Genomic DNA, 12,289 nt, shown 5'->3' with positions numbered 1-12,289 from the left:
CAGCCTACATGGTCCTGCATTGTCTGGCTCCCACCTCCCTTTCTTCGTTTCCTACCACACTCTTTGGCCTCTGTACTAGAGGCTCACTGGCTGATTGCAGGCTTGAGGACTTTGTTTTTTTCCACCAGAGGACTTTGCACTGCTGTTTTCTTTTCCTAAAATGCTCTTCCTTCCCTATTTAGTTAACTCCTAGTCATTTTTAATTTAATTATTTGAGACAGGGTCTTGCTTTGTCACCCAGGCTGGAGTGCAGTGGCACGATCTTGCCTCATTGCAGCCTCGGCTTCCTGGGCTCAACTGATCCTCCTTCAACCTCAGCCCCCCGAGTAGCTGAGACAACAGGTGCATGCCACCATGCCCAGCTAATTTTTGTGTCTTTTAAAAATAGAGGCTAGGGTTTTGCTATGTTGCCCAGGCTGGTCTTGAACACCTGAGCTCAAGTGATCCGCCCACCTCAGCCTCACAAAGTGTTGGGATTACAGGCATGAACCCCCATGCCTGACCTTAGTCATCCTTTAAATCTCAGCAGAGCATCACTTCCTTCAGGAACCCTTACCTGACTTTTCTGATAAGATTTGATTCTGCTGTTAGAAGCTGGTGATAGCATGCTGTACCTTCACTTGGTATCACTTATTGTAGCTGCAGTTGTGCCTTTATCTGTGTTGTTAGAAATGCTTGTTCCACGGTGCCACAAAGAAATAGCACTCAAATATAAATTTAATTCTTTCAGCAAGGCAGTTTTTACTTTCTGCAGAAAGGATGCTTCTCGCAGATGGAACAATAGCAAGAGCACACTGAACAAAGGGGGTAAAAATATTTATATCCTACACATCTGGACCCTATTGCTGTGTCCTGATTCCATTGGCTGGAACTGGACCTCCCAGTCTAGGCTGCACCCATTTGGCTAAAGGTTTTAAAACTTTTAAAAATGGGTATATGCAAGGGAGAACAAAGGAAAAGAGGAAGTTGCTTATGAGAAGACTTAGAAAAGTAGTAACATTCCCAAATAAGGAAGGGGCATAGGCTGCGAGCTGAGACATGCCTGTGAGCATCTTGGTTAAAGTACAAGGGCATAGAATGTATTTATTTTCTTATATTTAATAGCTACATGGGATAGGGGTTAACAAAGAGTTATTAGCACAAAGCAAGGAAGCTTGAAGGAAGTTAGTCTTTAAAAGAAACATTTCTTCTTTTTAGTAGAGATGGGGTTTCATCATGTTAGCCAGGATGGTCTCAATCTCCTGACCTTGTGATCTGCCTGCCTCGGCCTCCCAAAGTGCTGGAATTACAGGCGTGAGCCCCTGCACTTGGCCTCAAAAGAAACATTTCTAACATTTATGATTTATTCTTTAACAAGAAGGGAAACTTTGAAGAGGAAACTTTTTTCTTTGTACAATTTGATTAATGTACGACTGTAAGAGTAGGAACAGTATCTGTTTTGTTCCTTTTATTTATATTGTATAACACTCATGATAGTGTTTGGCACTTGAGTGCTGCTCATTGGATGGATGGATGGATGAACAAATAGTGGATTAATGCATACCCCTTAAGGTTTTGCAGACTCCAGTGTTTTGGAAATCTTGTAATAGACACATGTTTACTGTTGCCAGGAAGAAGCGTAGAGCAGTCTGTTGGAGTGGTCTCTATTTTTATTTACTGTCCTTTTTCTTCTTAGGTTGCTGATCAGCTCTGTGCCAAGTATAGCAAGGAATATGGCAAGCTATGTAGGACCAACCAGATTGGAACTGTGAATGACAGGGTAATGAACATAGTTGGTAAACATGAAAGCAGTATGTGGGAGCAGTTTATTGTATTGCCTGTGGCAATTGTAGTGGGTACCACTGTATGGCTCAGTATAGGGTTTCACATTTCAGCTGTGTGGCTGGCAGTGTGGTCCAGTCCTTACACCTGCTGAGTTCCTCTGGTTGCTGTCATTCCTGACTCCACTTCCCCATTTTGTATGCCTCATGTCATTTGTGAAGGTTGGAAGTGAGGTGGGGAGGGTGGTGGATGAATTGAACTGTGGAAGGCAGCAGTATTGTCTTTTACCAGCATCTGGGTCATGTGTAATGAAAATGTGAAGAGACTGGGTCCCCTGATGTGTCTTGTGACTCTGAAAAAAATTTAACTGCTTTGAACCTTTTTTTCCTGAATGTTACCTGTAAAATGAGAGGAGCTAACATTGCATAGTGAGGTTAGGATTAGGCTGGTTGGTATAGATGCATCTTACTTTTTACTTACAGCTAATGCACAAGCTGAGTGTGGAAGCCCCACCCAAAATCCTGGTGGAGAGATATCTGATTGAAATTGCGAAGAATTACAATGTACCCTATGAACCTGACTCTGTGGTCATGGTAAGTTTATCCCAGAATACAAAGAAAAATGAATTTGTAGGTAAGACCTTCTTTGGAAAAAAAAAATCCATATTCTTTGCATTAACTTAAATTTGTGTGAGTTTAAGCCTTCGTCCAGTTAGTAGCTTTTTGACAATAAATGTGCCTGCATATCTCACAGGGAACTTAAGGAATTAGATGAATAACAACACTGAGAAGGTCCAAACCTTGATACAAATGTAAAATGGCACTATTATTGCTACTTTTTGGTGAACTTCAGAATTGAGAAACCACCTGTAGATAGCAAGAAATGCCCCAAGGCCCAAACAGTTCCCGAAACGTTTACTGGGTACCCACCATGTGTCAGGTAGTGCACAGAAAGCTGAGGATACAGGGATAAAAAATCATCCACCAGTTGGCCAGGCACAGTGGCTCACGCCTGTAATCCCAGCACTTTGGGAGGCTGAGGCGGGTGGATCATGAGGTCAGGAGATTGAGACCATCCTGGTTAACACGGTGAAAACCCTGTCTCTAGTAAAAATAGAAAAAATTAGCTGGGCGTGGTGGCGGGCGCCTGTAGTCCCAGCTAATCGGGAGGCTGAGGCAGGAGAATGGTGTGAACCCGGGAGGTGGAGGAGCTTGGCAGTGAGCCGAAATCACGCCACTGCACTCCAGCCTGGGCGACAGCAAGACTCCATCTCAAAAAATAAAATCGTCCACCAGTTAAGGTCAGTGGGGTCTGGTGGATGCTTTGGTGTGTACTGCTCAGACATCCCTATTACCCCCAGTTGGAGACACCATCAGGTCCATTCCAGCTGCAGAAGTCACTGGGGAATTAATTGGCTGAGGCCTTTGTTGTGACTGTGTTGCAGCCCAACTTCTCCTTCCACCTAACTCTGCCTTCTTTTCCCTCACGTGTTGATCCCAGAAGCACTCCAGTAAACTTGCTTCATGCTAATCTCCATCTGAGTCCGCTTTCTGGGGAACCTGGTCTTGGACATGTGTTAATGACATGGGTTTCTCTTTTTGTCTCAGGCAGAAGCTCCTCCTGGGGTAGATACAGATCTTATTGATGTTGGATTCACAGATGATGTGAAGAAAGGAGGCCCTGGAAGAGGAGGGGGTGGTGGGTTCATAGCACCAGTTGGTGGACCTGATGGAACGGTGCCAATGCCCATGCCCATGCCATCTGCAAATACGCCTTTCTCATATCCACTGCCAAAGGGACCTGTAAGTATACATAAGTGTGGGTGTGAGCTTTAGAAAATGTTATAGAAGATGACAAGCTGGCTCTGTGAATACACTCAGGAATCGTAGGTTGTCAGGAGCAGTCAGCAGTAAGAACATTTGGTATTAGCTGGCAGTCATCTTGTGGGGAAAAAATCATTGGATTCAAAGATGATCTTTTAGTTCAGCTGTAGGAAAATCTATAGAGATGGTGCCAGAAAAACACTTTTCATATAGGTTTACTGAATATCTTTGGGATCTGTTATAGTCATACTAGTAGCTTTTTCCACAAATGAATAGACCACCAATTATCATCAGGCAGAAAAACCTTTGTAGATAAGATGGTCATTGCTAGAAAGAAAGTCTCATTAGAGTTTTCCCTTGTAAACACTGAAGCAGTTGATTAAATAGCCTTTGGTTATAGCTCTTTATAAATCCGGAATCCTGACCACATGTGGTCTTTTTGGGCATTTTTAAGGATCTTGAATATTTATATATTTTTAGTATGGGAATATACATGTATTTATTTCTCCCTTCCAATACTCAAACCTTCAAGATTGCAAACTGGAGACAGTGTCTCTGATGTTGCCTTTCTCCTCTTACAGTCAGATTTCAATGGATTGCCAATGGGGACTTTTCAGGCCTTTCCCAATATTCATCCACCTCAGATACCAGCAACTCCCCCATCGTACGAATCTGTAAGTGCCTGAGCCTGTTTTATAAGCAACAGGAGAGTGAATGCCATGAAGAGGGAGCAAAATAATGACCACAGGGAAGGCAGAGTTTTGATCAATTCCTAGTACTGTCATCGTTTTTGCTTTGGGATTCTTATGTTGCTTTATAACACTACCCTGGAAGTGGGGAATGGTGGTGATGGCAGTATCATTGGTGGCAATGCTTTGTCTGCAATTAAGCCAGGAATCAGGAAGGAACTACAGATTTCTTAGAAAGTTGTAGTGCTCTATGAGGGCACTTAACCAGTTGTTTTGACCGACTAGGCAGATACTCACATTGAGCTGATATAGTTGTGGTGCTAAAGTATCATAATTATTAAAATATTAGTCTTATATGTTCTCAACACATGTAAAGGAATAATCAGAAATGTCCAGTTACATGTCGGCCAGTAGCATTAATTTCACATTTTAGTATTCTAGTTAAAACTTGCTAATGAATAGCTAATACCTCGAACTGTAGGTGGTTTAGGTTACTTGTTTTTGACCAGCCTTGTTTCTTCAGTTACTGTAGGCCTTTTGAGACCTGTCTCCATCTAGTATTTTACTGAGAAACAAATAGGTGTGGCATTTGCTATGTAAATCACTCATCTAGGAAGATCTTCCTGTTCCTGAGCTTGCTTTCTGTTCTTTCATTTGGTTCCCATCTGTAGCTGATGTGTTCTACCTTGGGCCTGAGTTTTTCTTATGCTTTGGTTTTGCATGCATGGGAGCATAACCCACAGCTGTTTGTAGGAATGAGGTCGAAAATCTTCACCAGTATTTGAGGACTTGGTTCTTACAGATATATTCAGGAATGCTTTCCCTTTGCCCAAAGGTGAAGTATCATTAAAGTTGTCATAGTGTGGTAAGGATTTTCTTTTTCTCTGCTTGGCAGTTAAGAGTTCAACATGGGACCGGGCGTGGTGGCTCGCGCCTATAATCCCAGCACTTTGGGAGGCTTAGGCAGGCGTTCGAGACCAGCCTGGGCAACATGGAGAAACCCTGTCTCTACCCAAAATACAAAAATTGGCCAGGCATAGTGCTGCACACCTGTGGTCCCAGCTATGCGAGAGTTTGTGGTGGGGCAATGGCTGGAGCCCAGGAAGTGGAGGCTGTGGTGAGCTGTGATTGTACCACTGCACTCCAGCCTGGGTGACAGAACAAGACCCTGTCTCAATTAAAATCAAAGGAGTTCAACATGGTGTCTACCTGATTGGAAGAAATGCAGGGGCAGTTTCTTTGGAACAGGCTCTGTTGTATTTGGTGAGCACCTTAGCTTTTGGAAACACAGGGGCTTATACCAGTACTTTCTCCAGTGATGCCATTGCTGTTTCCTCTGGTAACAATCTGTGTGTTTCAGGTAGATGACGTTAATGCTGATAAGAATCTCTCTTCTGCACAGATTGTTGGTAAGTAGTGTCAATCAGAAACCTTCAGGGCTCAATGCTGAACCCTCTGCTGTTTTCTCCTTTCTCATTGTTCCTCCCTTAGAGACTGTTTCCAAGTCCATGGAATTCTATCTACATGCCCTGTTCTCTTCCCAAATGCTAAAATAGAACTCAGGATATCCTGCTTCCAAAGATAAAAGATTGTCCCTAGCCCAAAAGAAGCTCCCATGTTCCCTCTTTGTCAGTGGTATCACTATTCTTTTTCATCCTTCTGGTTTTTTTTTAGTCATGCTTGACTTCTTTATATTATTGCTGCTTCAACTTCCATTGTGCCTCAAAATACCAAATTTTAAGTTGGGGCATTAAAGAGATGTTGAGGAGAAAGTAAGTACAAATGCTAAGTGTATAGCTTAGTGTTGTTTTTTTTTTTTCCCTTTTTTGAGATGGAATCTGGCTTTGTTGCCCAGGCTGGAGTGCACTGGCGCAGTCTTGACTCTCTGCAACCTCCGCCTCCCAGGTTCAAGCTATTCTGCCTCAGCCTCCTGAGTATCAGCTGGGATTCTAGGTGCACACCACCATATCCAGCTAATTTTTGTATTTTTAGTTTACGGGGTTTAACCATGTTGGTCAGGCTGGTTTTGAACTCCTGACCTCGTGATCTGCCCGCCTCAGCCTTCCAAAGTGCTGAGATTACAGGCATGAGCCACTGTGCCTGGCCAGCTCAGTGAATTTTACAAAGCAAACATGTTCATGTAGTTATGTACTCAATTAAAAAAGTACTGGCCAGGTATGGTGATTCACATTTGTAATCCAAGCACTTTGGGAAGCTGAGGCAGGAGGATCACTTGAGGCCAGGAGTTTGAGACCAGCCTGGGCAAGATCCTTGTTTCCACAAAAAATTTTTAAAAACCCAGCTTGGTGGTGTGGACCTGTGGTCACAGCTACTCAAGAGGCATTCTTAAGCCCAGGAGTTCAAGGTTACAGTGAGCTATCATTTTACTCCAGCCTGGGTGCCCGGGTGACAAAGTGAGGCCCTGTCTTAAAAAACAAAAATTAAGATACTACCTACCAGCAAAAACCAGAGGGAAGATTAGGGGCCGTGTGCAGTGGCTCACACCTGTAATCCCAGCACTTTGGGAGGCCGAGATGGGCGGATCATCTGAGGTCAGGTTTTCAAAACCAGCCTGGCCAACATGGTGAAACCCTGTCTCTACTAAAAATACACAAATTAGCTGGGCGTGGTGGTGGGTGCCTGTAATCCCAGCTACTCAGGAAACTGAGGCAGAAGAATCACTTTAACCCAGGAGGCGAGGTTGCAGTGAGCTGAGATTGTGCCACTGTACTCCAGCCTGGGCAAGAGTGAGACTCTGTCTCAAAAAATAAATAAATAAATAAAATTAGACAGTTGTCTTATGGAGATATAATTTACATTTAAAAAAAAACCATAGATTTTAAGTGTATACACACACACACACACACAAATTCCACTCTCTGGTCAAGGTATGCAATGTTACTCTTACCTCAGAGTTCCCTTTTTCCAGTCAACTCTGCCCTTCCCTCCAGAGTCAGAGCACTATTTTGATTTTTTTGTAATTTAGTTTTCCTGATTCTAGAACTTACAGAAACCATACAGTGGTGTGTGTGGTGGTGGGGGGAGGGGGTTATCTTAATATGAAATACTAAATAGAAGACTAGAAATACAGATCAGACTATTATATCAAATAACTTGGACATTATATTCCTTTAAAAAAACTTTGCCCCTCAATCCCTAAAGAATGTTGGTTCTTAAGGAAGCAATGTTTGTTCTAGCAGAATCCTATTATCACTCCTTGGACTTGGTTGGTAAAGGAGCAGACCTTATGAAAGGGAACAGTCGATTGCTCTGTGGATGTGGCCACATGTATCCCACTTTGATTTCCCTTAAACTTTTTTCTCACCACAGGAAAGTAAAACAGATAGGATTCAACTCTAATTAGAAACTGTAGATGTTAACTGTCATTCAAGTGTTTATTAGCCTTCAGAAATAAAATTTCTTTAGCCACGTGTGGTGGCTCAACACCTGTAATCCCAGCACTTTGGGAGGCTGAGGTGTGTGGATCACTTGAGATCAGGAGTTCAAGACCAGCCTGGCCAATATAGTGAAGCCTCGTCTCTACTAAAAAATTAGCTGGGTGTGGTGATGTGCGCCTGTAATCCCAGCTAGCTACTCAGGAGGCTGAGGCAGGAGAATCGCTTGAACCCAGGAGGCAGAGGTTGCAGTGAGCTGAGATCACACCACTGTACTCCAGCCTGGGTGACAGGAGCGAGACTCAAAAGTTCTTGAACTAAGGTTTTCTCCTGTATTTTGATCATTTTATTTTTATTGCCAAAGGGGATCTGAGTCATTTCTCTGGTGTTTGTAACATTGTGCTCCTTGCCCTAATTAGGTCCTGGACCCAAGCCAGAAGCCTCTGCAAAGCTTCCTTCCAGACCTGCGGATAACTATGACAACTTTGTCCTACCAGAGTTGCCATCTGTGCCAGACACACTACCAACTGCATCTGCTGGTGCCAGCACCTCAGCATCTGAAGACATTGACTTTGATGATCTTTCCCGGAGGTTTGAAGAGCTGAAAAAGAAAACATAGGTCTCTTAAACCAGGCAACTTTCACATTCTGGGAGTTGAGACTGAGCAATTTATCCTTGTAACAAAGAATCTCCATGAAATTCCGTTTCATCTGTTAACTGTCACTGAGCACAACACTCCTCCTCTGGGCTCTCTTCCTGCTCCTCCAGATTCTGCTGCTTTCCAATTCTCTGTTGATCTTGAGACTAACAACTGGAGACTGAGGCTGGAGCAGCTGACTCCTGGCAGCTGTGCTTGTCCGTTTCCTGTCAGAGTGATCCCAGGTTTCCTCCTGGCCCGTCCCATGGTCCCTCCACAGGAGCGTGAGAGGATGGGGAAGCACTGTGGGGAGACCACCAAAGATGGCTGGACAGTGGGAGAGAGCACGTCGTGAAGCATCCTAGCCTCGTGTTGAGGTTCCAGACTTAGAAACAAACCTCTCTGTACAGGGGGATTGTGAGTGAGAATCAAGGCCACAGTGTGTATTTTCTCACTCTCGAATGCAAGTGGGAGAGAGAAAGTGACTCAGGACGCCATTGTAACTGTTCCTGGAAGCTGGGCCCTCTCACTGGCATACACACTACTCCTTGCTGCAGGGCACCATCCCACCGGGATCCAGTTGCAAAGTTTGTCTCCACAGTTGAAGGCCTCGCTTAGATGTACTGGATTCTCAGGGAGCCCTCTGTGGCCTTTTTGCTTTGAGTGCTGTGTTCCCCTTGTACCAGAGGGCGGCACTGTGGAAATTGTTTTCCCCGTAGCATATTCTGTTGGATTGCATTACTGGCAGAGAAAGGACAAGTTGCCATTCAAGTCTAGGGTGGGCTTCCAGCTGCCTTAATAGAAGTACTCAAGTCTTTTGGGTAGTGAGCTGGAAAGTCTACAGGAAAAGAGGGGTACCTGTTTTCATTTGAAAACTTTGATTCATGGAACCTTTAAAACTAATCTCAGATAAATTTTTGGTGCCCATGCGGCTGTAGTTGTTCACTGCTTTCCTGGATGGATGGGACTCTCATGTTGTAACTTCTGTACTCCTTTGGCCCATAGCTAAGGTCATCCTTCCCCACAGGGGTGGCTTTGGGATTGGATGATACAGCTTTTGCTTCTGTGTAGTATACCTGTACATACCTGCTTCAGGCAGCCTTTAATGTTTTCAGTTGGTTTGTATTCTGTAGCTCAGTAGCTGCTAATAAAGTTAAAGATCCTGTGTCCTGCTTTCTTTACTGTTTGGTCAGATGATGAAGTATAAATCTGGATTTCAGTGGAGAATATTTTAACCAAGTGATCCATGTAAACCAGCCCTTACCTTCAGGATTCCTGGAGCAGTGCAGGGCTCATTTTGATCTGTGTTTAGATAGCCTAGATAGCATCTGAATTTGCTTTGTCCTCCTCTGTGGCAGGGCTCCACATCTGCCATGCCTCATCCTTGGATGTTTATTTTTAGTAAGTTGCAGTGAGCTCAATTCTGACTCCTTCATTTCCCACAGCCATCCTGGGCCATGGGTGATGAGTGTTCTGTTACTTGCTGCTTGGCAGCAGAGCTAGTTTGTCTCGTAGATTCTTGCATAGTTAATCCTATCTTGACAGTGCCAAGATCCATAAGTAAGGACTTGGGACCAAGGGGATTTTGATTCCTAACTTACAAAATTAAAAACAAAGTATATTATAATTTTAAAGCTATGCCATGCAAAGATAAGTAGTAATATGCTAGGAAATAGCCAAATAGGAGATAACAGGATTAAGGTAGTTTATCTAAAACTTCAGTGTCAGTGCCCATTGCTGTCGTGGCTGCTTGCTCAGATGAGGTTTTTTGGGGCCGACTGATTCCTAACAAATTTGAGAGCTTCTGTAGCAGCATATCTATTAGTGCCACTTCTTTCTGAGTATTGAAGACGAAAAGAGAAAAGGGAGAAAATTGAAATTACTACTAATACTGGAGTGAAAAAAGTACCAAAGTACCAAAGATTTTTTAAAAATTAGTAAATGTATAGTAAAGATACATTTCTTTGATAATTTAGAGTCAGGCATTGGAGTGTTTCCACTAATCAATGGTTGAGAGCCAGCTGTTTATAGGACAGTGGCTATAGAATATTATGTAGTCTTGTAAATTGGGTTTCCTAGGAAGATAGCTGGCAGAGCTTTTGAAACTAATAAAGGGAATATGATACTGTGCATTGTAAGTTATGTCAGCCCATAATCTTAGGGGCAGTTACAGTGGAGCTTTCCCAGTGATACAACAGCATGCTAGTTTATCTTTTAGTTACCTACCTTAAGCGACTTTCTTTCTTTTCCAAAGGCCATGAGAATGGCAGAAACAAAAAGATTAATTACCACAAGTACCATCAAGATGACACTGGTGAGGATCAGAAAGGTGCCCAGGACTGGGTCTAAATCGATAACCTGGGAAAACAATAAGAACACTTTCAAGTGACTGACAATTTAGTTTCTACTTTACAAACATAAGCTACATGCTAACGTTTGGGATCTTTTCAGAAGAAAAGCTTATCCAATGGAAACAGGGAGAGAGGCACAAAGATATTAAGAAGGAAAATACTTTTAAATGGACAGAAGAGCAGCAATGACTGATTTTAAGGAGGTTAAGATAATGTTGACTACAGGGCTTTCACAAGAAAACAGGTGAGTTGCAGTGGAATTGGAAATGATTCAAATGTCACATGAATTTTGGCAATTCCAGAAAATACATCTAATCATGGAATCTAAAAGGGGGGTCACAAACATTGAAAGAATAAATGCTACCAGAAGTGAGAATGCAAACTGTCTCTGCCATATCAAGAAACTACAACCCTAAACAGGAGCATTCCAGTAAAAGTTAACAGGTTGGCCACAGAAAACTGGCTTTATAGTACTTTTTTTTTTCCATTGTCATTTTTAAAGGTATAAACATTGAGTTCTGCCTTTCTTTACTTTTCTGCATAAGTAAATATCAAGTTCTGGGCTTCCTAAAATGGTTCCCATAACACAAATTTTAAAAATGTAGATGTTCTCAACTAATGGTATTTCTTTTCCCTTGGTATTGGCCTATTCATAGTTGCCACTAGGCACTGTTTAAAAATATCCCAACAGAGGGGATGATTATAATAAACACCACCCTGATGGCAATCTCCTATATGACAAAATATTTTTAAGCACCAAACTGTTACCTATTTTAAAATACTTACAACAATTTCAGGTCAACCAGATAATGTGGGCAATCTCAGTTTGTGCTACAAGACTTTTTTCCCCAATTAGTTTATTTTTATGTACAATTTTACTCTGTTTACTCTTTTTATTTTTTTATGTTTTTTACTCTTATTTTTATTTTTTGTTTTTTACTCTTTATGTTTATTTTTATGTTTACTCTATTTTTATGTACAATTACATCCAAAGCAGAAAAGTTTGCTTTTTTCTCCAAAAAGCAGGTGTTAGCACAAGTTTGTTATTCTGATTACTTCCTTCACAGCTTTAGGACATGAAGTGCTGCAGTGGCGAAGGCTCATCCCCTAGTTATTGGAGCTGGGACCACAACAGAACAGCCTAGTTCGCCAAAGTAGCAGTTACAATTGTCCCTCAGTATCTGAGAGAGATTGGTTCCAGGGCCCCCACAGGTACCAAAATCTGAGGATGCTTAAGTCCCTTGTTTTTATTATTATTATATTATTACTATTTTTGAGACGGAGTCTTGTTCTGTCTCCCAGGCTGGAGTGCAGTGGCACGATGTCAGCTCACTGCAAGCTCCCAGCCTCCTGAGTAGCTGGGATTACAGGCACCTGCCACCACGCCCAGCTAATTTTTTGTATATTTAGTAGAGACGCGGTTTCACCGTGTTAGCCAGGATGGTCTTGATCTCCTGACTTCGTGATCCACCTGCCTCGGCCTCCCAAAGTGAGCCACCGCGCCTGGCCTATTATTATTTTTTGTTTATTGCAAGCTTCCCTACAGGTTAAGAAAGTGTTTTCCCCACTCACCTTTTTTTTTTTTTTTTTTTGAGACAGGGTCTAGCTATCACCCAGGCTGGAGTGCAGTGGC

At 42.7% G+C, this 12,289-nt stretch overlaps 2 protein-coding genes across 5 annotated transcripts in view; one reads left to right on the top strand and one right to left on the bottom strand.

Moving 5' to 3' along the window:
- The window catches only part of LOC105491319 (IST1 factor associated with ESCRT-III), a 34,657-nt gene extending 25,187 nt beyond the window's left edge, over positions 1-9,470 (top strand). Inside the window, exons 5-10 of the mRNA XM_011757632.3 lie at positions 1,676-1,759; positions 2,244-2,354; positions 3,369-3,563; positions 4,166-4,258; positions 5,634-5,682; positions 8,088-9,470. Coding sequence (XP_011755934.1) covers positions 1,676-1,759; positions 2,244-2,354; positions 3,369-3,563; positions 4,166-4,258; positions 5,634-5,682; positions 8,088-8,287 — 732 coding nt within the window. The 3' untranslated portion in view covers positions 8,288-9,470. The remainder of the gene's footprint in view (positions 1-1,675; positions 1,760-2,243; positions 2,355-3,368; positions 3,564-4,165; positions 4,259-5,633; positions 5,683-8,087) is intronic.
- LOC105491548 (polycystin 1 like 3, transient receptor potential channel interacting) overlaps positions 8,087-12,289 on the bottom strand; it is an 88,881-nt gene continuing 84,678 nt past the window's right edge. For all 4 annotated transcript variants that reach the window (XM_071084866.1, XM_071084867.1, XM_071084869.1 and 1 more), the window contains 2 exons: positions 10,532-10,663; positions 8,087-10,142 (listed from right to left, as the gene is read on the bottom strand). In XM_071084866.1, coding sequence (XP_070940967.1) covers positions 10,002-10,142; positions 10,532-10,663 — 273 coding nt within the window. In that variant the 3' untranslated portion in view covers positions 8,087-10,001. The remainder of the gene's footprint in view (positions 10,143-10,531; positions 10,664-12,289) is intronic.

The sequence above is a fragment of the Macaca nemestrina genome, chromosome 18 (assembly GCF_043159975.1).
Source record: "Macaca nemestrina isolate mMacNem1 chromosome 18, mMacNem.hap1, whole genome shotgun sequence".
Classification (NCBI taxonomy): Eukaryota; Metazoa; Chordata; class Mammalia; order Primates; family Cercopithecidae; genus Macaca; species Macaca nemestrina.
This window is presented reverse-complemented; position numbering and strand designations above follow the sequence as displayed.